The sequence below is a fragment of the Trachurus trachurus genome (assembly GCF_905171665.1).
Source record: "Trachurus trachurus genome assembly, chromosome: 22".
Taxonomy (NCBI): Eukaryota; Metazoa; Chordata; class Actinopteri; order Carangiformes; family Carangidae; genus Trachurus; species Trachurus trachurus.
The window spans coordinates 14,648,336-14,675,753 of NC_139907.1; the positions used below are offsets into that span (position 1 = coordinate 14,648,336).

Here is a 27,418-nt window from a genome sequence, read left to right on the forward strand (position 1 = left end):
AAGCTACAACAGTGGGGATAAAATAGTGCAATATGGGAGAATTTAGTATGCATCAAGATCCCTTATGAATAATCTTCGGTATCATGTGAAATATGCTTTCAAAATAAAATGTATATGCACATGTTCTCTGTAAATTCTCTGTGCATTATGTTCTCCTTCAACATCCTTTTTAAAGGAAATGTACCAGCCTATAACAATTGCCATTTCATTGTTCCTTAAACGTTTGTATAGAAACACAAGGCAATACACAAATGAGAAAGCAAATGGCTTTATTTCATTTCCACATTTATTTTTATTAGAAAGTGTTACATACATGTCTGCCAACATCTGTCCACTGCATCCCAACACTGGTTTTAATATAAACTGAGGTGAAAAATAACCAAACATATTCCCCAAGAACTTTGTAGTAAGGAAATGTTTTTCAGTCACATTTTCACACATGTGAAAAGGCCTTGCAATACGCTACTGACCATCTCTAACAATCTGAAAATCTGTACATTTATTTCAGAACTACAATATCTACACTTCTGATGATGAGTTAACATAAGTGTTATCTGAATGCCTTCATATTATGTCTAAAAAATCTGATGTGCACTGTATAAGCTTGATTTTACCTTATGCTAATTTCTATCATGTTTCAGTTTGGCAACTTAAAAAACAGACAACAAAAAATCCATAATACTATAATTTTGGGACAAAGAAAAATACTGTTACACAGTTTGTGAAAATACAAAGCAATTTGCCATAGCCATGTTAAAAATGTGCTCAGTTAAACTAACTTCCAAGAAGCAGTTTGCTGTTGTTGGTGTCTGATGGGAAGAAGTCAGGCAGGGTTGTGGTGCACACGGGTCTCCCCAGGACCACCACCGGTCTGAGGTACTGAAGCTGTTTGATGGCCAGGTCCCCACAGCCAGCCAGAGCTTTGTCCAGGATGGACTTCAAGTTTTGGACTGATGTGAAGTCCCCCGTCATCGTGTGGGGCTTCAGCAGAGGGGAATGAGTACGTCTGCTGCGAGTGTGAGAGATCCCCAACTGGTTGTTCTCCTTGACGGAACAACTGCGTCTGAAAGTGTCTCGCCGTTTGGCTGACCCGTTTTTGTCTTTCGGGGTTGTTTCCTGGATGAACTTGAGGAAAGAGGACTCGAAGCCCATGGGTTTATAAGCAGCGATGTCAAAGGACCGTGCAGAGGGGCTACCTGCCTGAGGGTCTTTCACGTTTGCCGGCTGTTCTGGGAGTTCGTTTTTCCGTTTTAGCGGCTGACGGACGGGAGGAGTGGGAAAGGCTGCTGACCCATTAGTCATTTTAACACCCGACACATCTTGGAAGCCCTCTTCAGTAGTGAAGCGCAGTGAGCATGGAGGCGAGAGATCCACGGTGACGGTGCGAAGTAGAGGCTTGATTTTATCCAGGCTTAACCTCTCCTCCTGTTTCTGACTGATCTGTGGGGCTGCGGCCGAGTCGTCGGAGTGCCCTCCGGTGCTTGGTTCACCGTACAGCACTTCATCTGCACCGACGAGGACGCCGTTTCTCTCAACTGGTGGTGGTGGTTCCTCCTCTTCCTCCTCTGGAAATCCCAGTGCATTATCTTCATCCTGAGGATCAGTCTTGATGGAGTGGAGGCTCATGGTTGCCGGCTGCCCCACGGTGTTGTTTTCTGGCTCTGCCTGATACTCCATTTTACGAACCCCGTTGGGGGCGCATGCTCCCGCGACCGTCGGCCTGGCTGACTTCCTCTGAATCAGCTCCTCCAGCTGCTCAGCGTTAAAAACAAGATTATCTTCATTCTTCGTGAGATCTTCTCGACGCATGCGGTGAACCCTCAGGTAGTGGCGGTGCAAGCTCTGCAGGTACGTGACGACAGAATCACAGTCCTGGACCATGCACGGGTAGGACACTCTCTGGCAGCGGTCTTGGCACATCTGTAGAGCTTCTTCATGAGACCTGAAGACAAAACGGTTGTAAGAATTTCTCTTCTCTTTCTTTTTTTCTCCCGACACTTTCTCCTCCTCAAGACACTCCTCGCCCATTTCCTCTGACTGCTCAGGAGTCGCTTCAGGCTTGGGACTCGATCTCCCAGCCTGTGCGGTGGGTGAACCGGGTTCTTCTTTCTGAGGACTCTGTGGTGCGACGATAAGCTTCTTTTGACATCCAGTAATTGACTTTTTGTGAGTGCTCTGCAGACGAACCACCAGTGAATCGTAGTACTCACAGTGACTATAAAGAGTGTGTTTTTTAAGTGCCTCGTCGTGGCTGAACACTCTCGTGCAACCTTCATATTTGCACCTTATTAGCTCTGGTGGTTGAGAGTGGTAGTCTCGAGTGTGGCGCACTAGGCTGCTTTTAAGGTGGTAGGAAGCGTTACAGTTGGCAAAGTGACATTTGAATTGGGGCTGAGGTTCATCCGAGTTTGGGAGAGGCCTCTTCTTCGCTGGCTCTTTCCTGACCTCTGGACTGTGTTGCACTTCAAAATCTTTCTCCAACAGGAGCTGAGAGCGATTGTAATGATGCACCAGCTGCAGGTGGCGCACCAGACCTCCCTGGGTGGAGAAAGCTGCGTCACAGTTTTTTGCTACACAATGAAAGGGCTTACTGAATTTGTCCAGTATATAGCAGAGGTTACTTTTGGCCACCAAACGCCTTGTAGTTCTGACCTGTTGTGCTGTGTGTGTATCCTCACTTTCTTCCTTCTTCACACCATCTTCCTCTCTGCTACTCTCTGCTTCGTCCTCCCCTTCCTCTTCAGATGGACGATTATCGTCCTCCTTTTGCCCATTTTCGCTTTTCACGGTTGAGTTTTTTTTCTCAGGCTGGCGTTGCAACTTTGGGATCTCTTTCTTCTTCACTTTTAGGCCTTGGTTCATCTGGTGCTGTGATGTATTCTTTACTATTTTACCTCCTTCATACCGGACAGCTCCGCAGCTTATTTTGTCCACTAAAGCCTCACTCAGCTTGTGCATCTGAACATAGTGGGCTCTCAACACATGTTTTTGTCTGTGACCCTTGGAACAAAGCTGGCAAATGTAAGGCTTAAAAGATGTGTTTCTCAACGAAGTCAACCTTTTGGCCTGTTCCACAGTGCGGTCGTGTTTGTTGTTGTAGTGTCGCAGTAAGCTGTAACTCTGAGCAGTTCTGAAGCCGCAGCCTTTCATCTCGCAGACATACGGCTTAGCGTTGGCTAATGATTCAACACCAGCTTCTTCATCCGCTGTAGATGCTTGTTCGGTTTTCACCTTTATGTTCTCCTCAGGCAGAGGTGCAGGTCTTTTCTGGTGCATTACAACAGGAGGCGTTGCCATGATCGCTTGATGAAGAGATATTAGGGAAGCATTACAATCTGGGTTGGGCGGAGGGGACTCACATTGCGCATTGTGAGGGGACAAGGAATTCAGATCCAGTTTACTGAGGCCTAGAACAATCTCTTTCAGTGCATCGTTTTTTGTTTGAAGACTTGAAGCGTTTGTTTCCCCGTTTTGAGTATGGGTGGGGGCTTTTCTTTCGTCACCACCAGCATCCACAGGTTGAAATGCAGATGAGGGCTCATTTGCCCCCTTTTCCTCACCGTCTGGGTCAGTTTCAGTCTTTATCCCTTTGGTCTTTGAGCCTCGTTCTTTGTCATGTTTGTGTTCTTTGTTCTCCAGTTTAAGATGTTCTGGGTGGGCGCATTTCAGATGTCTCTGGACGTCTCTGGCTCTGGAGAAAGTCATGCCACACTTCTCAAAACCACAGGTGAACTTACTTCCATCAAAACACACAGCCACCAAGGTCATTGTTGCTTTGGGCTCTTTGCTGTCAGATTCCTGCAAAGCAGAGGCACAACTCGATGAGGAGGAGTTTAGGACATCTCCATTTACAATCTGTTCTGAATCAACTGGCTTACTAAGGCGGGCCGTCGCTTCAGAAGAGGCCTTGAGAAGTTTCCGTTTGGCCTTCCTCTGAGCCTCAAATTCCTCTTCAGAGAAGGTGATGTTGTGTGTGGATAAATGCTTTATAAAGTCCTTTTTGGATAAATAGTATTTTCTACATTCAGCGCTGGAGCAGGAAAATGCTGCATCCCTGAAATGCTGTGCTTCATGGTGATAGATTTGTCCCAAGTCAGAGTAAGTGACATAACAGCCTTTGAGCTCACACTGGTAGTTGAGTTGATAGCCGTGGGTCTGTTTGTGCGTGACAAGTTCATTGGAAGTCCTAAACTGAGCGCCACAACCCACGACCACACACATGTAAGGCCGATCTCCATAGTGAACCCTTCTGTGTTTGCGGTGATGATAAGCCGAGACAAAATGGCGTCTACAAAAAATACATTTCTCCCGTTTGTCTCTCATCTGGTGAAAATGTTTCACGTTGTCATCCCCTTTGTGCTCTGACTTTAAGTGGACATATAAGTACTTGGAATGTTTAAAGATCCGAGTACATCCCGTTCCCGGACACGGATACTCGTCTCGGTTCTGTAGTTTGAAGTGTTGGTTGATGTAATCGAACGTTACATGCTCGTCGTCGTCCGGGCGTTTCTCTTTCACGGTTTTGGCTTGTTGCACAATGTGGTCAAGCACGTCGGGATCATGTGTGGATTTGTAATACAGCATTAAAGAAGGGTCAACGGTGATCTCCCCTGGTTCGACGTCATCATCCTCATCCACCTCTTTCTGCGTGTCGTCTTTCTTTAAGCTGTTTTTAAGTTGGATTTCATTCTGAATGTGTTGTTTCAAGTGAGGAACAAGTTCCTTTCTGCTCTTGAACTTGTCCAAGCATATAGGGCATGGGTGGCTGTTGTCCTCTGCATGTCTTTTGGAGTGGTGAACAATTTGGGTGTCAGTGACTGGCCTCTTACAAATCTGACAGCAGATCTTGTGTTTCTTTGCATCCGATTCTCCTTGGATTTCTGTTGAGCTAACAGATTGCTTTTTATCCTGCTGTTCGTGACCATCAAGACTTCCATTTATCCTCCTTTGATGCTCAGAGGCCACTTTTGCTGCCACACCCTGTGGCTCTGGCTGTTTAACCTTGTCTTGTTTGTCTACCCCTTCTTCCTCTTCCCCCTCTGACTCTGGTATCAACCCAAGCAAGGAGACACAGTGGTACTTGAGAGTTTTCCAGTCCCAGAATTCGGGGTCAAAAGGCCAATATGCCTTCAGTGCTAGTAGCAACTCGCAGCGCAGTGAGTTGGGAATGACCTCGCTTTCCTGGTCATACTTTTGGTCGGGGCGCAAATGGAGTTCCTCAAGACAGCTGAAGACATCCTGACTGGGGCCGAGCAGAAACTCTGTAAGCTGGCAGGCACGCAAAACTTCCAGGTCGTCTGGAAGAAGACAGGAGACCGTCTTACACACAGATATCCGCGTGTCTGAGTCTTCCTGCTTTGGGAGTTGAAGGGCTTTGACACAAAGTTCGACTGAGGCAGGTACCCCCACATCCTCTGCCTGAAAAGACAGTGAACCATTGTTATTATTGAGCGGCAACAACCCCTGAAAAAACACTTTGCATTTAATAGTGGTACTTTCAAATGTCCAGTAAACAAGTAATACTATTTCCATAAACACTTGGCCAACTGCATGAGTCTCTTGCCTGCCACATTACAATTCAGATTAAAATTCAAATCGTTTTTTGATATTTTGAATCTGTCAGTAAACATCACTGCACCTTGCAGTGAAAACAGGCTAAATTACTTCCTGACTTCAGTTCCTGTTACTGCAAAAAGCCCCATTACAAAATCTAACGCACTTTCACTCTGTCGAAACTGGGTAGTGTGGCTGTTTGGTGCTCACCTCTGCCTGAATCACACGGACCAGGTAAAGCAAGTGGTGGACCGTTTTGGCAATGGCACCGAGCTGAAGGCATCGTTCCAGGAGAGACAGCAACGAGGGGTCAATCCTCTTCTGAAGTTTGCTCCACAGCAGAATCAACTCCCTTTTGAGAGAAAAGGATTCAGAAAAAGATTCCCGAAAACAAACTGAGTGATTCCCATGACCACCGCGACAAAGAAATCAAAGAGATTGCTGATTGCAATTTCAAAGATATCAATAATTTACATGTGATGTCCACCCGACACTCACCAGGAGCAGTAATGACTCTGCTGCTGAAGCTGCTGAGTCAGGAAAGTTGTGCACAAGATGAAGGCTGTATTCTCCTCCCCCTCTGTCTCCAAATTACATGTGATCTCCAGGACATCCTTGCAGTCAAGTCTGGATATCTGTTTGGAGAGTGAAAGAAATAAGAAATAACATTTTTTAAAAACTAGATATGACAAATCAAATGTGGAGTCACATTTTTTCCCCCCCATTTGGCAAAACATGAATCTGTCATTCCTCTGTCACTTGAAACATGTCGGCAGAGAGAAAAGTGTGATTGTAAGTTCTGTCATCAACTTTGACACAACACATGTCACCAGCCATTTACAACAAATATTTCTGACTGATGCCTCTATCATCCCTTCCTAGTGAAAGACGGTATCATATCATGAAAGCTGTATCATGTCATGAAAACAAAATGAAAAAATGTCTCTAAAAGTGACATGGAAATTTTAGTTGTAACTTGTGAAGCGCAAAACAAAAGGCGTAATTTGCAAGTTTTTCATCACACTGCCAAGATATTTTCATAAAATAAAGAGCAGGTGATAAAAATAATTTTCCAACCTAGTATTATTCATATTTACAACACAGAGTGATTTTCACACAGGCTAAGGTTTCCTACAATGTATTAAGCACTATAAAGGTTCGCCAGATGAGGATTGAGAGGAAGCCATTACACATGAGTGTTTTATGCTAACTGAGATTTACAGAGACCTAGATCTATCACAAAGTAAAGGCTTAAAATAAAAGATTTAACTCCTAAGGCTTGAAACCTTCAACCAGAGAGAACAGTGATGTGCTGCTTACTTTTAAAAATCAAATACATTAGCCCACTGTATGCAGCACATGAAGTATTTATGTAACTCGTTGCACATAAAAGGAAAAGGCTTTACATGTTCAACCTGCAGCATGTATGAAACCTCACCTTTGTCAATCATGCAAGCCTCACTCTGATTCCTTTGTCTCTCCCTCCTCCACCCACAAATATGGTATGTGTGTGTGTGAGAGAGAGAGACAGAGGACAGCATGTAAGGAAACAAAGCAAAGATCCTTGGGGACTCTTTTAAGGGTGGGCTACACAATTAGCACACACAATTATATTGATCATGGCATGTTTGTACCGGTGTAAAATGTAAAGTCCATCACAAATGTTGAAACTTATGAGAATGTAAACATCTGTGCAATAAAACCAGCTTTAATTTTAGCTGTATGATAATTTGTATCTCTGGAGAAGGTTTTATGACCCAGTGAAGTTAAAGAATCGTCTAAATCTACAATAGATTTAAGTGTTGCAGCAGTTCTTTAAGCATGACCATTCAAGACTCTGTGCAAGTTTTCCAACTGTCAGCAAGACCACGAAAAGGTGGGTGAATGGAGACAGATGGCACTACAGAAACAGGATTAGACAATAACAACACCTGTCAGTGACTATACATCAGACTCAAGCATGTATGTAGCGCTGGTTGAACATGATCAATGAAAAACAAAATGTCCACATCATAGCTCTAGAAACAACATTACAACCCTCATCCCTATTGTGTTTCTTTCTGAAACTCTGGTGACTCTGCACAATAGATAAATAAGTGGGTATAGCATGACAATCACATTCTATTCTAAATGTAAGAGTAATATAGCTTAAACATAATCAATAAAATATCAATCTAATGCTGAAATTAGGCCAAAAAATTCTTGTACAAGTTGGATGATTTCTGAGTCTTCACACCGAGTGCCAGGAAGCTGAAAGCTCACATTTGCATGTGCATTTGGGGGCTCTATTTTTGGCGACGCTGCAGACAAACTTTATAAATAGGCACAGTATTTAATATTTCCACTTGCTGTTTTATAAAGAAGGTTTCACTTGCAAATATGTCCCCATTTTTATTTATCAACTAATATCTCTTATATATTGCGGCCTGAACAGGGCAAAATATTGAATCTGTGTTGCTGAGAGCAGCAGGAGTTTTATCTGCTCTCTGCATCTTGTCACCAACACCTGTGTCCTGCCATAGAAACAGGGTTTTTGTTCAGTGTATGGAGTAAAATCCCAGACTGTCTGAATTATCTCCATTACAGACACACATTATCTAACATGTTGCATTTTGCTTTCAGAAAAATCCTTCAGCTTGTAAGCCAATGGGAAGTCTGATGTAAGCTGCAGATGTGAGCCTGTCATTGGACGCCTATTTCAACCAGTACTCTCCTCCCTTTCTGTTTCCTCTGCTTGCCTTTTTCAAAATGCCCCTTGTTAGGCAAAACAACAAACCCAGGACATACCAACCTACTTTTCTGTTTCTGTGGAGTTTTCATTGCGGTAAATAAACTATTTTAATAACAAAACCCAACCCCCTGACATCATTTTGCAGAGCCACCTTCACCGCATCCAGGGCTCAACTCAAAACTGTTATTCCCCCCTAACAGCACATGTCATGTTCTCCAGCATCATGCACACAACTGAACATCTAGTGAATGTGTGTGTCGTACCTCCATGATGGCTTCTTCATTTGGCAGCAGGTGACAAAGCAGGGAGACAAATGTTTGGCGAAAAGTTGCTTGGTTGGAGATGGAGCTGCATTCGGTGCAAGCTTTAGCCAGCACCACGGCCTTGGCGAGTTCGCCCATTTTCTCCAAGTGTTTCACCCGCATCTCCATGAAGCCCTCGCCCTCCAAGCTGATGTAGGCATCGACTAGAGACAGAATATTCAAACACGGTCGGATCAGCAAACTACAACAGCACAGCCAGCGAGACTATTAACACTGGAATAAAGACGCTGTGACGCCATCATTTATGAGTTCATGAGACTCCCAACCTTCCTCTGGGTTGGTGACCTGGCCCGTGAGGAGGGAGGTCAGGACCGGGTTGCTCCACGCTCCTCCCTCTCCTGTGATCTGGAGTAAAGCTTGGAGGTCTGTGCTTCCATACTGTAACAAGTTATCATGGGCAATCTGCAATGAAGACACAATCAATGTCATGCATGAGTACGATAGAAAGAGCCGCCTGTTTATCACTTTTGATAAAAATCTGGATTACAAACAACCAAAACACAAAACTGTGCTATGTTTGTCCCCACACACAGGAAGCAGTGCTCTCCACCATTGTCACATGACATCAGCTTTCTAAAGAAACTCAAAACATCAGTTTATATAACCACATTGCTGGCTAACAATATATAACCTGTATATAGAAGGAGAGCAGTCTTTTGAACACCACTGTTCAAGTCTGGAAATAAAACATTCACTAGGATTTATATTTAGGGGAGGGGGGGTGTAAGGTCAAAAGTGTGCTGACCTCATGCAACCCAGTTACGGCATACAGAAGGCAATATCTCTCTAACACCCTGAGGTAGTTACTTCAGATTTGATAAAGATGAAAAAACGTTGACTGGAGGACAAACTGATTTGATTTTTGTGGGTAAAGGTCGAGGTCACAGCGACCTCACAAAACAAGATCTTGGCTTGTGAGGGAAATCTCTCATCGCAAACCTCCTTAAGGGAATCCCATTAAATTTGGAACAAATTTTCACTTTGGACACACAGACGAACTGATTAGATTTTGGTGGCCAAAGGTTATGTTGAACACTGTTAAGCCATTACTCAAGACTACACGCAGCAATTAGGGCAAAATCTGGCACAAAATGTTGATATTTTGTATGACTCTGGCCTCAATGTGACAGCAGAGAGATTGCAGAACTTTTACGTTTGTACATGTCCAACTGAAGCTGCAGTGTGGTAATGAGTTCCCATGGCTCTTCTTACGATATCACAGTCCTGCTCAGTGTAAGAGGATATAAACAGTGATGTTTTGAACTCAACGAGGGACAAACAGAAATAAAACGCTGCCATCTACACCAGCTACGGGCATTTACTCCTCCGCCCTCAATAAAGACCCATCAGACAGTCTTTCATAACACAAGCATTTCCCATACACAGGCTCTAGTTGGGCAGGTAAATAAAGTGACACGGTTTCAATTGAGGCCAAAATCTTGAATTAAAACACTTTATTTCACTCTTTGCTGAGTGCTGACTGATTAATTTCGTGCAGCAGGAACTTCTCTCTAATTAATGGCGACTGCATCTGTAAACTACAGCATCTACCAATAAAATACTCTGCTGCACGCACACCAGTCACACGACCCACCGCCACAAGTTAAATCTGAACCTGTGGGAAACACTGAACACCCACTGAGGCACAAGTAATCTTGCTTTCACACTCTCAACACACAAAAAGAGTATTTTTTGTTGACGTAATTTTTACTTACATCATGAACACTTCATTTTTCTCTTAAGTTTGAAACCCATCAGAAAACAATGTTTTGGAACAAGGACCTCTTACCTGCACCGAGTGGTGAAACTGCACCCAGGCTTCGTATGGGATCTCATTCTCAGGCACCGACAGCAACAGTTCAAAACAGCTCCTGCAAGAAATGAAATCAGATCACATTGCAGCTTCAGTAAATATTGATAATCCTACAGAGTTCTATTTTTGACAAAAAAAAGAGGATCTGCAAGTGTAAAGTGTGACTCATTTAATCTCAACCACACATACTGAACAGACTGTGATATTAACTAATCACATTCAAGAGTCAGCTTTACACCTTCACACATTAAGCATGTCAAAGATGCTCGACTGGAAATAGAATGAGCAGTGGTGAGATGTTTTTCAGATGGGCTCGACAACATCTGCCAGTGGTTAAATTTAACTATTATAATCTATCTATTAATAGATCCCTCATATAAGATTTTATATCAGGCTGGAAATAGTGAAACAACCCCCATCCCTCATGAACAACTGCAGATGGAAGGTGTGTATGTGTGTGTGTGTGTGTGTGTGTGTGTGTGTGTGTGTGTGTGTGTGTGTGTGTGTGTGTGTGTGTGTGTGTGTGTGTGTGGAGCTGTAGTGCGTGAGCTCTGCAATTAACTGAAAGAGACATTATGAGTCGCTAACTGACCTAATTTAAGTCATGTCAGTATGTTGAGTAAATTTCTTCAGACAGGCTCTGATTTGGAGCCTGAACCGATTCATGCACCTGAAAGTGCAACGAGGACGCGTCTAATCCAAAGCAGGAGCCGATCAACGGCAGTCAGAGCCCGAGTAGCTAACAGCCACAGCTGTATCATTTACACCTGTATATAACATTACTCACTTGCTTATGTGAAAACAGACTCTGTTCTGACTCAAGATTTTCAATGTCAGTCAAAAGTTATACTCCAGGATTTACTGATTATATCCAAAGTCCATCTAGGCAATAATACAGTATAGAACGTCTCTGTTATATCTAAGAAATAACACTATAATTAGATAGTGGAGAATTTTGTGCACAAACAATTATTTAAAAACAAATGGCATCTATTGTTACAGAACTAAAGGTCACAGTAATGTATAATATTTACTTCAGGTGACATCACCCTGCCCAACTTCTGACCTGACTGTAGGTACTTTTAACCTAAAGAGAATTATAATTAACAAAATCAGATACTTAAATTAAGTCCAAGACTACGAAGCATTTAGAAAATGGGAGGTCTTTCTTAGTAATAATCATGATTTTAATCTGAACAATCTCTTTCTTCAAGATCATTATTTACAACTGGACAATCATTTCCACTTGACAACATTAACAACTGTGCTGTAGCAGGGAGTCTGAATAATAACCTACAACATAAAATAATAACCTGATAAATACTGATGCCATGTTTAAAGTGCTGTGCAATTTCCAAACAAATAGCACTTGTTTCTATCTAGGAAAATGTATTTACAGTTGTGTTGTGTACCTGTATTAAATTTCCTGCATTTTATCGAGTGCTCCAGTTTTTTCATTTGGGTTCAGTCCCTTTGTGAAGTGACCCACGTGATTGCACCTTTCAATTACCTGTCCTGTCTGAGAGCAACGATTTACCAGCGGAAGCGCAAGAGCACCCCTCCTTTTGGGCATTTACAGTCAGCTTGTGCACTTTACAACAACAACTTTACCTGAGGGAAACAACAACAATGTTCCTCGCTTGCTGAATATAGAAGATATATAAATCAGCAGATTGACAGGCACTTTGTGCAGCATTGGTATCTATCCTTTTGTAGACTTGCATACCTGTGGTTGTGGGTGGTGAGAATGTATTGTCTCTCTCTCTATAGTATATATAATAATGTTTATGTTCAATGGAAATTGTCCAATACTCACAAGGCTAATCTTTTCAAAACAAGGGCCACTTTGTCAGACTCTGCAGTGAGGTGGGATCGGGCTGCAGCGAAGCAGTTTATGGACAGACAGTAGACCTCCAGGAGAGGCAGACCATGCTCCATAGAGTTCCTGCTCCCAGCATAGTGAATCAGCGCCTGAAAAGATACAGACACGTGTCAAAAGAACCGAAGAGAAACAGTTATGAAAAACAGACCATATATACTTTGAAGAAGTGATTACAAGAGATCAGAAAGGAGACACATTTGTCTGGAGGAGCAGGGCTTTTCCACCTGGGGAAGATAACGGTCTATACCTGATTGATCCCAGCTGACACCGTCTGGTGTGAGGTGCTGCTGATTGGGCCTGAAGGGACTTGACTCAACACCTTCTCTGAACCTTTAATCGTGAGGCATAATGGACTTAAAAATCCTCCTCAAAGAGAGATAACCAAAGTATACTGTAATATGTTTAGACTTTTAATATTTCACAGGATGCTTCCACCTAAATATGTGCCATCCAAGTGTATTTCTCTGAATTACACTATGTTAGGGAGCAGAAAATGTTAACATGATATGTTGTTTGTATGAAATGAAGTCTGTGCTGTCAAGTGTCCCCAAGGAACAGAGGAGTCACCGTCCGTATGTCTAAACCAGTGTGTCTGTCACCTGTATGAGGCTGGAAGGCACACGCATTAAATCTTAGTACTATCACCATCCCAGGGGTCCCATTTGTCAGACAGGAGGAACCTTGTCAGTTTGTGCCTGTGTCTACTGAGACACTAAATTAATTCCCCGCTGTCCAAAAATAAGGTACGCTCTCTGAGGAAGTCAAGAAGGAAGTGTCAACCCCGGGGACCTCCATCAGTGAGATAATTAGACCTGGAACACTTCCGATCTGAGCAGAAAGTCAACACTGTCACAAAATCACAAAATTGACAGTTTTTATTTATGATCAATCAAAAAAGAAAAAAAAAAGAAAAGTTAATTGAAGTGGAAATTAGAGTAGGTTGATATTAATGGTTACACACTGAGGCAGTTACTGTTATTTTTAATCTGTCTGTAGAGAAGATGGGGGTCAAAACAGGGCTCTAGACTGCCCCTAAAATTTGAGGCAGTGCAAGTAAATTTTTCGTATACTTGCGCACGTGCAACCTGAAAATTTGCTGGGGGTTTTTTTTGTTTGTTTTTTTAATGTGGAAGGGGCGACTCAAATAATCTGTAATCTGTCATTACAGGTGGCAGGTTAATGTGTGTGAGGATCATGAATGAAAAGGAAATGTGAATATTTGCTTTGCAAGTCGATTTACAGTGTGCACCCTTAAATATTCTGCTTGCACTTCTAACATTTTAAGTTAGGGGACATTGTGCTCCTGGTAAAAAAAAAAAAAAAAAAGTTAGTGTAGAGCTCTGTAAAACATTCAATTTTCATTCTGAGTATGCCATTTAAAAAAAAAAAGAAAAAAAAAAGGGTAAAATCAGGAGGGTATTGTTGTTCTCAAAAGTTACAGACTTGTCCTGAAACCTCCTCTCATTCTGGTTGATATCCCTTTCCTAACCGCTTATCTAGAGAACAATGTACACAAAGTGGGGCTGAAAAAGAAAGTAGGGATGGTCACAGAGATCAGCGATACCACAGAGCAGCCACAGAACAACCATAAGGAAGAGTTGGCTAATGAATTACTCTCCTCTACAATCCACTTTGGCTGCTAACCAAATCTAACTGGCAGCTGCTCTGTGAGGGAAAAACATGGACATTGGCTTCAGAGTTGGTAAAAAATGAAAGTAATAGCTGCTGTGGGATCTTATGATCAGAAAACCATGGAACCTTAGTCTTTCTGCTTTTCTAGCTCAGACACTATATTAACTCAATGGTATTTCTTATTTATTTAGCCTAAATAAGAGAATAGTTACAATATGGTAGATCCACAACACTACCTGTGCATTTCTATAAAGGAAAACAAAAGCAACTAGTAGACTGCATAGCCTTTGACACTGTAATAAAGGCTACACAATGCAATATTTTTGATGGGAACGAGATATGTGCAAGCAGCTCATGTAAATGCCATTTTGGCTGTGGGCCCCCCCAGCTGGCCAGAAAATTTGGATAAACACACCGCGATGCCGCCCCGCCCCACACACATGCAATTATGCACAATGTGCAAACTGTGGCAATGCCATGTGTGCATGCAAAACATCTGCAATAGATTCCCTGCGTTGCATGGTTTGGATAAGATTGAACTGAACGAGGTGCATGAATGAAAGCAAAAGCGATCACAGTGAACAAGTTAGGGCAGTGGACGGAGGAAGCCACTCACACTCACTGCCCCGATGCAATAAGTCCAGTGAGAGGACATAAAATCGTGTTGACATTAAAAATCATGCGTATAGGTGAAAATGGGTGGGAAATACACAGTGTGCAGTGTTGCTCCCTGGCTCTGCACCCACCCTGAACTTGGTGAGGTAGCTGCGGACCAGCAGCCATCGCAGATTAGACTGCGAGAAAAACAATCCTGGGTCAAGCTAACGCGGAGCTAACGCTTAGCATCGATGTTGCATGTACACACATTACCTGACAGAAGTTGTCGCAGTACTCTGTGGAGGATGCTACGGATATATCTTGTTGCCTGAGCACGTCCTCGAAGGCTCTCAATGTGGCCAGCAAGGTTTCCATTGCAACCAGGGTGTCCTCGGCCGTGTCCAGGGCCCGGTCGCTCCATTCGTGCTCCGGTTCAACATTATTCTCCGCCATCTTCGCTCTCCGCCACGGCGCGTATGCAGTGCAGTCTGACGCCGCCTTCAAGTGCCGTCGGAATATTTAAACATGTCATCTGAAGTCATGGGCTGAACCAGAGCTGAACTTCACCTGAGTGACCCGAGCACATAAGGGGGACAGCGGGTGACATAAAGGTTGATGGTGTTATTTATTGTGGTGGTGGTTGTTGTTACTCTTTGTTTAATTTGGTTTCATTAATTAACCTTATTTAATACCCAGTGCATTGTTTTCATGTTGTTGTTGTTGTTGTTGTTGTTGTTTTTTAAATGTCATCTTTAGGCTACTTTATGTAACTCAGGGGTGTCAAACTCATTTTAGTTCAGGGGCCACATAGCCTGTGGGCCAGACCAGTTAAATAACAGCATTATAACCTGTAAATAAAGAGAACTCAAAATTTTCTCCTTTGTTTTAGTGCAAAGAAGTAGGCCTAGATCATTAAGATGTTTAGATTTACTGAACTATCCTTTAAAAACAAAAAACAAACAAAAAACATTATGAACAACCTGAAATTACCTGAATTGGGGCCAGATTGGGCCCTCTGGCGGGCCGGTTTTGGCCCCCGAGCCATACGTTTGACACCCCTGTTTTTGGATTTACATGTGTACAAAATATGTTATTTATCTTTGCTCATCTTTGAATATAAAAGCCAGCAAAATGATGGTCCAACATATGCCTGGGTCCTTAAATCTCGTCCATATAGAACCACATCTGGACAAGGTCTGATTTATTCTCCATCGTTGACTGATAGGTACACCTGGAAGATTTTCTGTGTGTGCGTCATCATTGGTCCAGATGTTGAAGTAGCATCTTACTCATGCTGTATATGGGATTGAGGCCCAAGTATGGGCCTGATTTATTTTGCTGTCTCAGAAGAACTTTGAAAACCATTTGAAAGCAGAGTCAAATTCCTTGTGTGCACAAACATACTGGGCAAACAAAGCTGATTGTTTTCTTGTGAGCTTTATGTTTCATAATGTCCTATGTGTTCAGCTTTATGTATGGTACAGAGCCATCCAGAGAAGACCCGAGGTTTTACTTTCATATAAGACAAAGAAAGCTACCAAATAATTTTTATCCCAGTTGATTAATAGATTTACCAATCAGTGCATTCTAGTATCTTTTTTTTTTTTCATTTATTCAAATAATGCTGAGCATTTTTCATTAATATCAGTGCAACTTCAATAAGTGTGACTTTACTCTGAGGTAAATGATGTGCTTTTCACTGAACCACATAGATTGTCATAGATTTAGTTTACAAGTTAATTTTGCATCCAAAACATCAGTGTTAATAAAATATGGTTTTATTTTTAGATAAACGATTCTACCTAACAATATGCAGCTGCTGAAACTATCAGTCGAGTAACTGATTGACAGGAAATTAATTAGCAGCTATTTTCATAATTGTTTAAATGGTTTCTCACAGATACATGCCAAACAATTCATCATTTAAATTCTTTTTTAAAATTTTAATTTCTATAATAAATCAGCTCTACCTCAATCAGCTACAACAGTGAAATGCAGCGTAGGCCTACTCATTAATGCACAAGCAACAATCTCATTATCTACTACTTTTATATATTTAGAGGTCTGATGCTCCTCCTGCCACTATTTATGTGCTTAAATATGAGTGAGAGATTGGTTCAGTAGATAAACACAATAAACCTTTGCATATATGTCACTTTTCATTATTCCTCTGGTCGCCTCCCTCTGAAACTGGTGTGTGGCGCCCTCTATAGGTGAGTTAAGTGTGTGACTGTTGCTTTGACCCGGAAGTACATTCATCTCTCTGGCTACACGTGTAGAAGGTAAGCAAAGTCTTAAAATGGATCTGCGTGTAGTTTTTTGGACGCAAATCTACTGTGTCACTGTTTTTATTTAGAGGTTCAGTTCAGATTAACACATTTAGTTTGTTTGTGCAACATAATCTGATAAAAAAAAGTGTCAATTCAGGGTTTAATAGCTCAATCCACATCTGGTTCTCTGCTCCACATTTCAAAACACTGTCAAAGGGGGTAATTGCAACTTTATATCGCAGTTTATGGAGAGATCTTAATCATAATCCTTGGCGTAGCGAATAAGTGAATCGTAAATATGTTTATTTCCTGATATCTGTAGGCCTACATATTTAACTTTACTCTGTGTCGATCCCTGCAGTCTGACAGGTCGTGTTTGATCCAGTCTTGTGGGGTCTGAGATGGGGAAGTCCAAACAAACAGGAAACCACAAGAGCGACAAGAAGAAGAACATCGCGAAGACATGGAAGACGAAGCGCAGGACCAAAGACCTGGACCAGATCCACTCGGACATGAAGCCTGAGACTGCGGCCAAACTGCTGAAGCAGGACGTGGACTTCGACGTGACAGGATGTGCACAACACTACTGTTTACACTGCGCGTAAGTTTCACCTCTGTTTGAGTCAACACAAACACACATGCAGTCTTTTTAAGATTATTCACTAACCTTCACACTACTTCACAGCAACTAACTTTTTTTTTAAAGCAACGAATAATTTCCTAATTGTTTTATCATTTAAATAACGTGTTACGAAGTGCCAAAAACAGTTGGGTTATAATCTAGGCTTATGACTTTGTTATATTATCCAGGCAGCAGACATTGACCAAGATGTGATAAAATTGGTGTTTGGCTGTTAATTTACACAAACACTCCAGAGTCTAAAAATGTGTGCTATAAGGTGTATCATAATTTCCTTCACATTTAAATTTGTTTTGTCCAAAACTTATTATTGTGCAGAACCAGTATTAAAGTCAAGGCACTAGTACTGATATGTAAGTTTTTTTTTTTATGAGACCCAGTCTTATTACTGCCACATAAGACAAAGATATGACCCTGACAACTGGACCCTTTCCATTTTATGTTAGTCCTCCCTAATCTATTTATGCACCTTGGTGGTGTCAAGCTGGGAACCACTGAACTAAGTGATAAGTTGTTTGAGCTCTTCTATTAAACGAGTAGCTGTTTAACACATTGGTTCTTTATGTCTTGCAGGAGATATTTTGTGGATATGAGATCTTTGAAAGAGCACTTCAAAACCAAAGTGCACAAAAGACGGTAAGGTGCCTATGTCTGTTATTTTGTCTGCGATGACTTACTGTGACGTAAAATTAATTATTGCTTACCGGTACATTGGATTCTTTGCAGTACATAAATGAAAATCTAACGTTGAGAGCTTACCTCTTTCTTTTTTTTTGTCTCCATCCAGGTTGAAACAGCTCAGAGAGGAGCCCTACACCCAGGCAGAGGCAGAGAGAGCAGCAGGTATGGGCTCCTACATCCCTCCAAAGACTGTTGAGGTGAAGACACAGTCTGTGGAAGAAGACATGGACTGAGAGCTGCCCATGTTAACTCACGGACTGACCAACTCTATAACAGAAACGTTGACGGAATTGATAATCCCCCCTGTGATTTCCCGCTGTCACAAACGCCATGTGCATGGTTAAATGCCTTTTTTGTGACAAATAACATTTGTTTTTGTTAGCCAGGTGTTACGTAACTGGCTGTTTAACTTCTGGGTATCACCAGTATCTGGAAAGCCTTACCTCAGACGGGGTAGTGTCATGCAACATACCTGTGTAAATAGTGAGTATGTGTGGAAATGTGTGGAATGATAATAAACTATAAAACAGAGTGAATTCAATCAGATTACATTTATACAGAAAAACACATTGCAGTGTGTGTTGGCCTAAGACCAGCAGTGCCAGTGTCCAAGGAGACGTGACAGGCCCATTAAAGAAATAGAAAATCATATTTCTATCAAGCAAAATTATGTATATTCATTTATTTTACTCCTTTTTTCCATTGTTCGGAATTGTTCGGAATTGATAATCAAACTGAACCACTCCATTGTTTAAAAAAAAAAAAAGAAGAGAAAACTGGAACTGTGGATGGTTGAGTCACGTGATCATCTGCAACCAGAGTAGTCTAAACTGTGTAGGGCTGAAAAAAATAAATTAAACAATCTGAGAAGGAAAAACTTTTTTTTTTTTTTTGCATACAACTGCTTTTGTTTTAACCTAAAACTGCCATGTAGACTGTGCTTCGTTTTAAGGGAGAAATTGTACATAAAGCTGAAGGCATGTGTGAATCTCTCATTGCTGGCAAGAAAGACTATAAAACTAATTTACAGGGATTCAATTTCCAAGTTAAAAACTAAAAAAACAGTCCAGCAGAAACAAAGCCTTTACTTGAACTTACAGCAGATTTAATAACAAACCCCTCTGGCAGACAAACATATAATTGAAGCTTGTTAGCAGACATTCCTGGGAGGAACAATGCAGCCCTGCTCCTTTAAAAGTGTCTGCTGTGCCAGGCAACTCCTCCCGTAAAGCTGGAGAGAACGAATATTAGAACTTCCGGTCAACGCCTTCAAAATAAGATACTCAATTGTGAGACCCCTTATTTTGGTTTCACAAACAATAAAATATGATGTTTTACCACAGGAAAATAGCATTTTAGAGTCAAAGTCGGAATTTGAAACACCGCCTCACTGGTTTCCTCAGAAAACGTTGTCGTGCGACTTGCTAGCTTTGAGTACGTCGAGTCTGCAAACACCTAACTTCCGGTTCGTCCCAGCTACTGTTTGCTCGCTTGACGCACCTGAACCACATCCATATGTTTCCAGATTGGATGTGGGAAATAAGAAATCTGTGCTGCTAGCTAACATTTCACAGCTGCTGCCAGCGACCCGGGAACGGCCGGAGAGGACGCGCGGTTCCCGGCTAACTGGACAACAGACCTGTCGGTGGATTTTAAAGAAAGAAAAAAAAAGGGGAAGTTCACACCGAAGCGCTTTTGTCGTTTTTTGGTGGGGGGGAGACCTTTATCGGACGACCATGTCCTCGTCTAAATAGCCTTGGTGGAGGTCGAGGATGGCCGCAGACGTGGATCAAATAATCCCCGAGGATGAGGGCAAAATTTCCCCGCAGAATGGGCACCGGAGCCCGGGCTCTGTGTCCTGGGTGTACCGGGTGATGTGGACCCTGCTGGTCGTCGGTGCTGTCCCTCTTCTCGCTTTTGGGATCAAGAATTACCAGGACGCACAGCTCGTCAAACGTCACGTAAGATCCACATCTGGAATGAAATTATACATGTTTCATAATTTTGCATTGATCATTAATTCAGATGCATTTTCATGTGAAAAAAAAACCATATAGGCGAAATTGTTGTCTATTTACTATATGTTAAAACACCCTCTAAAAACCTCCAGCTGTGCAAATAGAACTTTGCATTTACCTTAAAGTCAATTTATGGTTATTTTTGTATGTTGTATGATTATTGTATCATTTCACCAGGAGAAATTGTTGTATATTTCAGTGGTGTACGTTGGTCCAAATGTGTTATTTCTCAGAGTCAGAAAACTCAGTAGCTTTAAAAACACCACATCTGCAGTTTTTCCAGCAGCCCATGTTGTTTTATTGGTGGGTTGTTAGCCCTGAGCTTCTTGTTAAAATCCACACTTGTTTGCCTACAGTGGGTCTCCTCCTCAAGTTGTTCTAGTGCCTCCCTCCCCCTCCTGTCCCCTCCATTGTACATGCACTAGTAGGCACGCATCTGTCTGAGAAAAGGGTGGTCTGAGTGAAACACATGCAAGGAATCTGTGGCCTCTGGGCTGATCTGTATCCAGACAGGGCTGTTGATAAATGCTCAGGCAAAACACCACAGGACTGTAATATACTGTAGCATAAATGTGGTGCACATCTGTTGTAGTGTTTTCTCTCAGAGTCAGACGTCTCTTTCCAATTTCTCTTAAATATTTGTGTTATGTGATATGATGGTTCATTGGCCCAGTTTAGATGCTGTATTGAAAATCCCTGAAGTGTGTGATATAACAATAAGGTCCTGTCTAACGCATGTGTCCCTCCAATAGGAAGAGAGCGTTCGAACTCTGGGTGTTGAGGGGCTTTTTCTCTTCTCCTCCTTAGACACCGACCATGACCTCTATCTCAGCCCTGAGGAGTTTAAACCTATTGCAGAGAAACTCACAGGTACGTTATGTTATCTTCTTTTTTTTTTTGCCTGTCCACTCGCGCTCCTTTCTCTTATTAACAAAGGTGCAGTATCATTGCTCTGACATACTGTATAACTCTACATTTACTGCTGATTTCTTACCATGTCCTCACAGGGATCACACCCCCAGTAGATTTGGAGGAAGAAGTGATCCATGACCCCAATGGAGAGACGTTAACCTTGGAGGCCAAAATGCAGCCTCTGCTGCTGGACTCTATGACAAAAAGCAAAGATGGATTTTTGGGGGTAAGACAAGTTATTCACAACTGATGTTGTTGCTGCTTTCTTTAACTTGGCAGTTTGCGATTGTTAGGGAGGAATTTGTGGTGATGCCGATGAAGAAGAAGAAGAAGAAGTACCAGAGTCCTGTATGTCTTATGCTGAAGGAGTTTATTTACTTGGTCGAAGGAGAACAGAAGTTCGTCATCACAACATAAGTGCATGAGTCCACCTCAATTCTAAGGGTCAAACAGTGAAGCTCAGATTCTTATACTAGAAAGGTGGGCCGAGACAGCAAAGGGTTAACATTGTGTTAACATCCAATTGGCTACAGTGCATAAACATGAAGATAAGGATTCACACCAGCTTGGAAGTGAGAGAGAAACAATAGTTTCTCTCTCCCCCCCCAACAAAGTGTCATCCAGTGACGGAGGGCGTTATCATCTGACTCTACAGCTGTGTCTGTAGACAGCCAGAGGGTGAGATTGAGGACGCCAAAGAGGGACCATGGCCTTGACATGTTCCTAATAGAGAAAATAGGGCAGATAACTGATCCCAACAGTAATCTAACAGAAAGTCACTATGACACAGAGGGATTGACTATTAACTACACAAACTACCCATAGGGAAGTGAAATTATTCTCTAACAGCGATGGTTTCTCTCTCTCTGCCTCCCACTCCTCTGTCTCCTTTAGTAATAAAGTTGCATGTAATGAAGGTAGTTTATTTGTTGCCATAACGGAGGAGAGGCTCGGTGAACCGGAAGCCTCCTCCAACCAGCTAGGAAACCAAGACGATAAGGTGACTTCCTGTAACAAGAAGTGTATCGTCCAGCCTGCAGTGGCGTCCATACACAGTCCAGCTATGTGCTAGGTTTATACATATTACAAGGTTTTTGTTTTGTTTTGGGTAATTTATCAATAAGAAATCAATTAAATCCGTGGCTTTCTGCCATCATCTCGTTTGGCTCTCAGGTTTCTCACAGCTCCCTGAGTGGGCTGCGGTCTTGGAAAAGCCCGGCGGTGCCTTCTTCTTCCTTCTCTGCCGGCCAGTTCAGGGTCTTCCTGCCCCCAAAGAACAAGGTGGACGTGGGAGACACGTGGTGGGTGATTCCTAGCGAGCTCAACATCTTTACCGGATACCTGCCCAACAATCGTTACCACCCTCCCACTCCAAAAGGCAAAGAGGTATCCTCACAAAACTCCCTGTTAACCCTAACCCTCTGCTTAACCCCATGGATTATCTTGCGATCAATAAATTGTGATTACAAACCCCTTATACTGAGAACTGTTCTTCTCCTGCTGCAGGTTCTCATCCACTCCTTGCTGAGTATGTTCCATCCTCGGCCCTTCATCAAATCACGTTTTGCTCCTCAGGGCACAGTCGCCTGCATTCGTGCCAGCAATGATTTTTATTATGACATTATCTTCAGGTGAGGAAGAGACACGCAGGATTATATTGGTGCTTTTTCATCCATTTGCCCATTACTTCAGAATTTATGTGTTCTTCACATAACTGCTGACTTGCAGCCAGAACCCATTTTGAACTTTAAGATAAATGTTGGCCAGGCAGCCATTGGTTTTACTTTTAAAATGAGTATGTGGAGTCCACTTGGAAACTCAGAAATTTCATGTTCTTTTTCCACCAAACCAACAAATTTGAAAATTTCCCAACACTTTAAAGCGGCACCCTCCAAAACGAGGAGTCACAGTTGAAAAAAAAAAAAGAAAAAAAATCAAAACAGTCCTTATGCAAAGATGTTTTTCATATGACAGCAGTGTAACATCAACAAAAGTCTTCTCTGCAATCCTGTTGCAGTGAAATAAATCCTATTACTGCCTGAGAGGTCAAGCTACAACTGGTGGTTTGTTTTGGAAACTGGTCAGCAGGGATGTTTAGGAAGATCGTAAAGAAGCCACTAAACCACATGTTTTGCACAAGGAATTTAAAAACTCAACCGCTCGCTCTGTTTTTCTTCTGCAGGATTCATGCAGAGTTCCAGCTCAACGATGTGCCGGACTTTCCCTTCTGGTTCACGCCGGGCCAGTTCACCGGTAACATCGTCCTCTCTAAAGACGCATCTCACGTCCGCCACTTCCACCTCTACGTCCCTAGTGACAGGTAAAAACCTCTGAAATGAAGGCAGTGTCCCCGTGGTGTCTGTACAGTAGCTACTGTAGAGCCAGCTGTGTGACAGGTGCTGTTGTGTTGCAGGTCTCTGAACGTGGACATGGAGTGGCTGTACGGAGCCAGTGAGAGCAGCAACATGGAGGTGGACATTGGATACCTGCCGCAGGTAGAGCTGCCATGACACACTGAGGCCTATATTACCTCATTTATGTTATATCCCAGCACTTAATGTTCTTATCTTTGTACACCCACATGATGGAGTACCACTGGTATTAATTCTTTATTTAACACTGATTAAGTTCTCCGTCATTAAGACACTTTAAGTCACATTAAACTGATTCTTTCCACTTATCCTCCAACTGAGGATTTATGTCCCTCTAAATGTTTAATGCCACCGTTTTGACTTATTGTTCTGGTCATAGCATGGCCTAATGTTAATGTTAATTTAATGTAAATTTTCCGCACTTTCTCTCTTCCTTTGAGTCTTTTCCCCATTAAATGTATTTCAGTGTACCACTCTCGAATTATCTAGTAGCAAAAATCTATGTATCCCACATGTACCACATTTTGCCCCTGAAGTATATAATGACCCTATCAAAATGAAAAGTTTCCTTGTATTAAAGGTTTTTCATGTGTTTACAGTTGGAGCTGCAGTCCGCAGGGCCGTCCACACCATCCATCATCATGGATGAGAAGGGAAACATGATTGACAGCCGGGACGGCAGAAGTGACCCGATCCAGTTTGTCTTTGAAGACATCCATTGGACTTCTGAGATCGGTCAGCAGGAAGCTGTTCGACGCCTGGAGGTCACACTCTACCCCTTCAAGAAGGTAAACATCCACATCCATCATGTTTCTGCTGTATTTGACATAAAAGATGGAGCTGCCGGCACACAGTTGTTTCTCATCGCTCTCCCTCCCAGGTGTCCTACTTGCCTTTCTCAGAGGCCTTTGAGCGAGCCGAGGCAGAGAAGAAGCTGGTGCATTCCATTCTGCTTTGGGGAGCATTAGACGACCAGTCCTGCTGAGGTCAGATCATTAATAAATAGGCCATTGCACAGCATCGTACACTATCAGTGAGACGAGAAAGGATTGGATTATGAGGCTGAAATGGGCTAAATGACAAGAAGCAGGTTTATAAAAAGCACAAACTTTGAGTTTCTCATGCAAGACGTTCCACAGTCTGGAAACCTTTTGGGGAAAACTCTCATCTTCACTTAAGTATCTGAGAGTTCCTTCTCATGAGTCCATATGAATTTATTATTAGTGATGATATACTAAATTATGGAATATTATATTTTTCTGTAAGAAAGCCTGCTCTTAGCTTCAGAAGTGGAGCTACAGTCATGAAATTCAAATGGATTCATATTGGAGCATAGACATTAGAGAGACTATCTAACTTTTAGCATATTGGATGTTGGGAAAAAAAACACACTGCTGCTATAATTTAACATATTAGTGGTAATACAATACATTTGGTCTGGTAGGACCAGTACCTTATGGCTAATGTTACCTGATGTAAATTAAGTTAGGGCACATTACTAAGCTACTTAATGGTTCTGCTCCACTACTACTATCCCAATACTGTCAATTTTAAACTGAAATGTTAGTGTATTGTTTAACATCTCTCTCTCTTTCCTCTGTAGGTTCGGGGCGGACTCTCCGGGAGACAGTCCTGGAAAGTTCGCCCGTCCTGGCCCTGCTCAACCAGAGCTTCATCAGCAGCTGGTCTCTAGTCAAAGAGCTGGAGAGCATGCAGGTGACCAGTAAAATGCTTCATCCTGCATTTACTCTTAAATTGAATTGTTTCTGGTGCAGTATTCTGCTCCTGTTGTTGCAATTAAGTCTGTTGTTTTTCTCAGGCTGATGAGCAGAACGCTGTGTTGAGTGAAAAGGCCCGATTACATCTAGAGAATTACAACTTCCCCGTGGAGATGATGGTGGCGCTGCCTAATGGAACCATTGTAAGTAAACTTGTAATACACAATCATGATGTCAGTATCGGAGTGAACTATCAGCCGTTTAAAAAGTTAGGTTTGCATTAGTGCTAACTACACTTACTAGGGGTGGGAGAAAAAATCGATTCACATAGATATCGCGATATCTTTTTTGACGATTTTAAAATCGATTTTTTTTTCCAAAAATCGTTTTTTTTTTTTCGAATTTTTTTTTTCGATTTTTTTTTTTTTTTGAAATTTTTTAAATATTGTGCAATGTGTATTTGTTAGCCTATTTTACATACAGAGAGTACAGGTTTTGAAAAGGGTTTGAGTTCACTTTATAATGGAGTATGTTAATTTCTAGGCTCCTACAGTGTTTGTGTGCAGATAAATGTTAAAAATGCGACTAAAAATCGAGAGAATCGGCAATATCGTAGAATCGCAATTTAAATCGAATCGCCATCCAAAAAATCGTAGAAGAATCGAATCGGGAGAAAAGCATATCGTCCCAGCCCTAACACTTACTGTGGGATAGTAAACAGTGAAGTTTTAATAGAATTACATACAGTAACAGGGGTTTACATGCATGCATCCAGGGTCAGTAAAAGGCTTTCATCTGTATCTTGTGTGTGTTTTTAGGTCCACCACATCAATGCCAACTTCTTCCTGGACCAGACGGCCATGAAGCCAGAGGAGGAAGGAGCAACTTTTAGCTTCTCTGCAGGGTTCGAAGACCCCTCTACATCCACTTATATAAATTTCCTGAAAGAAGGACTGGAAAAGGCCAAGGATTACCTGGCACAGTAGTGTGTGCGTTTGTTTGTGTTTGTGTGAGTGAGAGACTAAACTAGAGGAAATGACGATCATTCCTCTGGGTTATGATCCTAGATAAGGAAAATACTCCAACAATTACATGGAGAAGCTTCATTGATGTTGGCAGCTGAGAAACATTTTTGCCTTCTGTCCTGTTGGGTACTATTTATTTGGGCATCTCTCCTGGTCAGAAAACAGTAATTGTATTGTGACAAACAGCACATATACTGCACCGTTGATCAATATAACATTCTTTCTTGAAATATAAAGGCCTTGAGCAAATAGGTAAACACAGCTCAACCTGCTCTCTCTGCTTGCAGCTGCTTATTAATGTTGGTATAACATGTAGACAAAGGCCTGACGAGTCATTGTTGAGTGCAAGCGCACGTGACATCCTAAAGGTAAATCATGTATGTATCACGTCACAACGCAACGTTTGATATTCCTTCTTTTATATCCTGCAATATTTAGTTCTGAGTTTCGATGCTGTCGACTGTACCCAGAGACAGAGTTGGTGCAGTTGTAGCCTCCAGTTGTGTTTCAGCAGTTTGTGAAGACGCTGCCTGAAAAGCCCTCTGTGGGCCGGGTAACGCCTGATGTTCTTTGCCGAGGCTGCTGGAGGAAACACCCATCTCTGCCTCAGGGGACGAACAACAGCAGGAAAGATTAAACTGGGCAGTGGCACATGAAATGATTCATTCATGCTGTTTTCTCGTACTTTTGAGTTTGAAACCAAATGTAGGAATATTTTGCAGATTTGTTTAGTTCTGAGGAAGATGTCAACACACCAAAGAAATCTGTTCTTTAACAAGTACAGTAGCTGGCTTGCAGCTAAGGCAGCTGTTAAGCACAAAGAAATCCAGTAGGTTGCTTTCGCCCCTTTAGTTCATATTTATGTGACTCAAATGGTCCTTATCTTGGAAAAATTGTTTTGTTGTATTGTAATTGTAGCTAGCCAACAAGGGCAAAAGAATATCGGCAATCTGAATCTACCATCAGTTTTTCCCTGGCATGTGTAATTTCAAACTTTTCAGAGCATTTAAAAAAGTTTCCACTTCAAATTCCAAATTCCTGTTGTTAGTATAAAAAAGGAAGATCAAGAAATCTTATCTGAAGTAGTGCTAGTGCATTTTGATAAATGAGAATGACACTAAGTGGGAGTAGGGCAAAAATGCTGCACCTTTTACATACAAGAGGCTGTCAATAGAAAATATGTGACAATGAAACCTTTAGGGGACAAACACTGTTATTCTGTAACCTACCAGTGCCGTTTTTTTCACAATG

At 42.1% G+C, this 27,418-nt stretch overlaps 3 protein-coding genes across 3 annotated transcripts; 2 read left to right on the top strand and 1 right to left on the bottom strand.

Moving 5' to 3' along the window:
- Positions 1–322: 322 nt before the first annotated feature.
- Positions 323–14,990, bottom strand: rlf (RLF zinc finger). The gene is made up of 8 exons (XM_083998323.1): positions 14,805–14,990; positions 12,237–12,391; positions 10,397–10,478; positions 8,874–9,009; positions 8,548–8,750; positions 6,052–6,188; positions 5,764–5,905; positions 323–5,418 (listed from the first exon to the last, which is right to left on the bottom strand). The coding sequence occupies exons 1-8, from the start codon at positions 14,982–14,984 to the stop codon at positions 775–777; spliced, it is 5,679 nt and encodes a 1,892-aa protein (XP_083854449.1). The 5' UTR covers positions 14,985–14,990; the 3' UTR covers positions 323–774.
- A 1,773-nt stretch (positions 14,991–16,763) lies between these two features.
- On the top strand, positions 16,764–18,658 carry znf593 (zinc finger protein 593). Its single transcript, XM_083998324.1, has 4 exons — positions 16,764–16,813; positions 17,163–17,402; positions 18,015–18,077; positions 18,229–18,658. The coding sequence occupies exons 2-4, from the start codon at positions 17,203–17,205 to the stop codon at positions 18,353–18,355; spliced, it is 390 nt and encodes a 129-aa protein (XP_083854450.1). The 5' UTR covers positions 16,764–16,813; positions 17,163–17,202; the 3' UTR covers positions 18,356–18,658.
- Positions 18,659–19,660: 1,002 nt separating this feature from the next.
- selenon (selenoprotein N) lies at positions 19,661–27,414 on the top strand. Its single transcript, XM_083997751.1, has 12 exons — positions 19,661–20,083; positions 20,893–21,010; positions 21,148–21,278; positions 22,226–22,438; positions 22,559–22,683; positions 23,235–23,372; positions 23,466–23,547; positions 24,024–24,212; positions 24,305–24,410; positions 25,028–25,140; positions 25,244–25,345; positions 25,961–27,414. Exons 1-12 carry the CDS (start codon positions 19,895–19,897, stop codon positions 26,126–26,128), a joined length of 1,674 nt encoding a protein of 557 aa, XP_083853877.1. The 5' UTR covers positions 19,661–19,894; the 3' UTR covers positions 26,129–27,414.
- The last annotated feature ends 4 nt before the right edge of the window (positions 27,415–27,418 follow it).

Bases quoted from the DNA above. Each gene is read 5' to 3' on its own strand.
- rlf (XM_083998323.1), bottom strand. From the start codon at position 14,984: ATGGCGGAGAATAATGTTGAACCGGAGCACGAATGGAGCGACCGGGCC. The intron at 10,479-12,236 runs GTGAGTATTGGA...CATTTCTTGCAG, and splicing joins GTTTTGAAAAGATTAGCCTT to GAGCTGTTTTGAACTGTTGC. The intron at 6,189-8,547 runs GTACGACACACA...CTCTCCAAACAG, and splicing joins ATGAAGAAGCCATCATGGAG to ATATCCAGACTTGACTGCAA.
- znf593 (XM_083998324.1), top strand. From the start codon at position 17,203: ATGGGGAAGTCCAAACAAACAGGAAACCACAAGAGCGACAAGAAGAAG. The intron at 17,403-18,014 runs GTAAGTTTCACC...TATGTCTTGCAG, and splicing joins CACTACTGTTTACACTGCGC to GAGATATTTTGTGGATATGA. The intron at 18,078-18,228 runs GTAAGGTGCCTA...GTCTCCATCCAG, and splicing joins ACCAAAGTGCACAAAAGACG to GTTGAAACAGCTCAGAGAGG.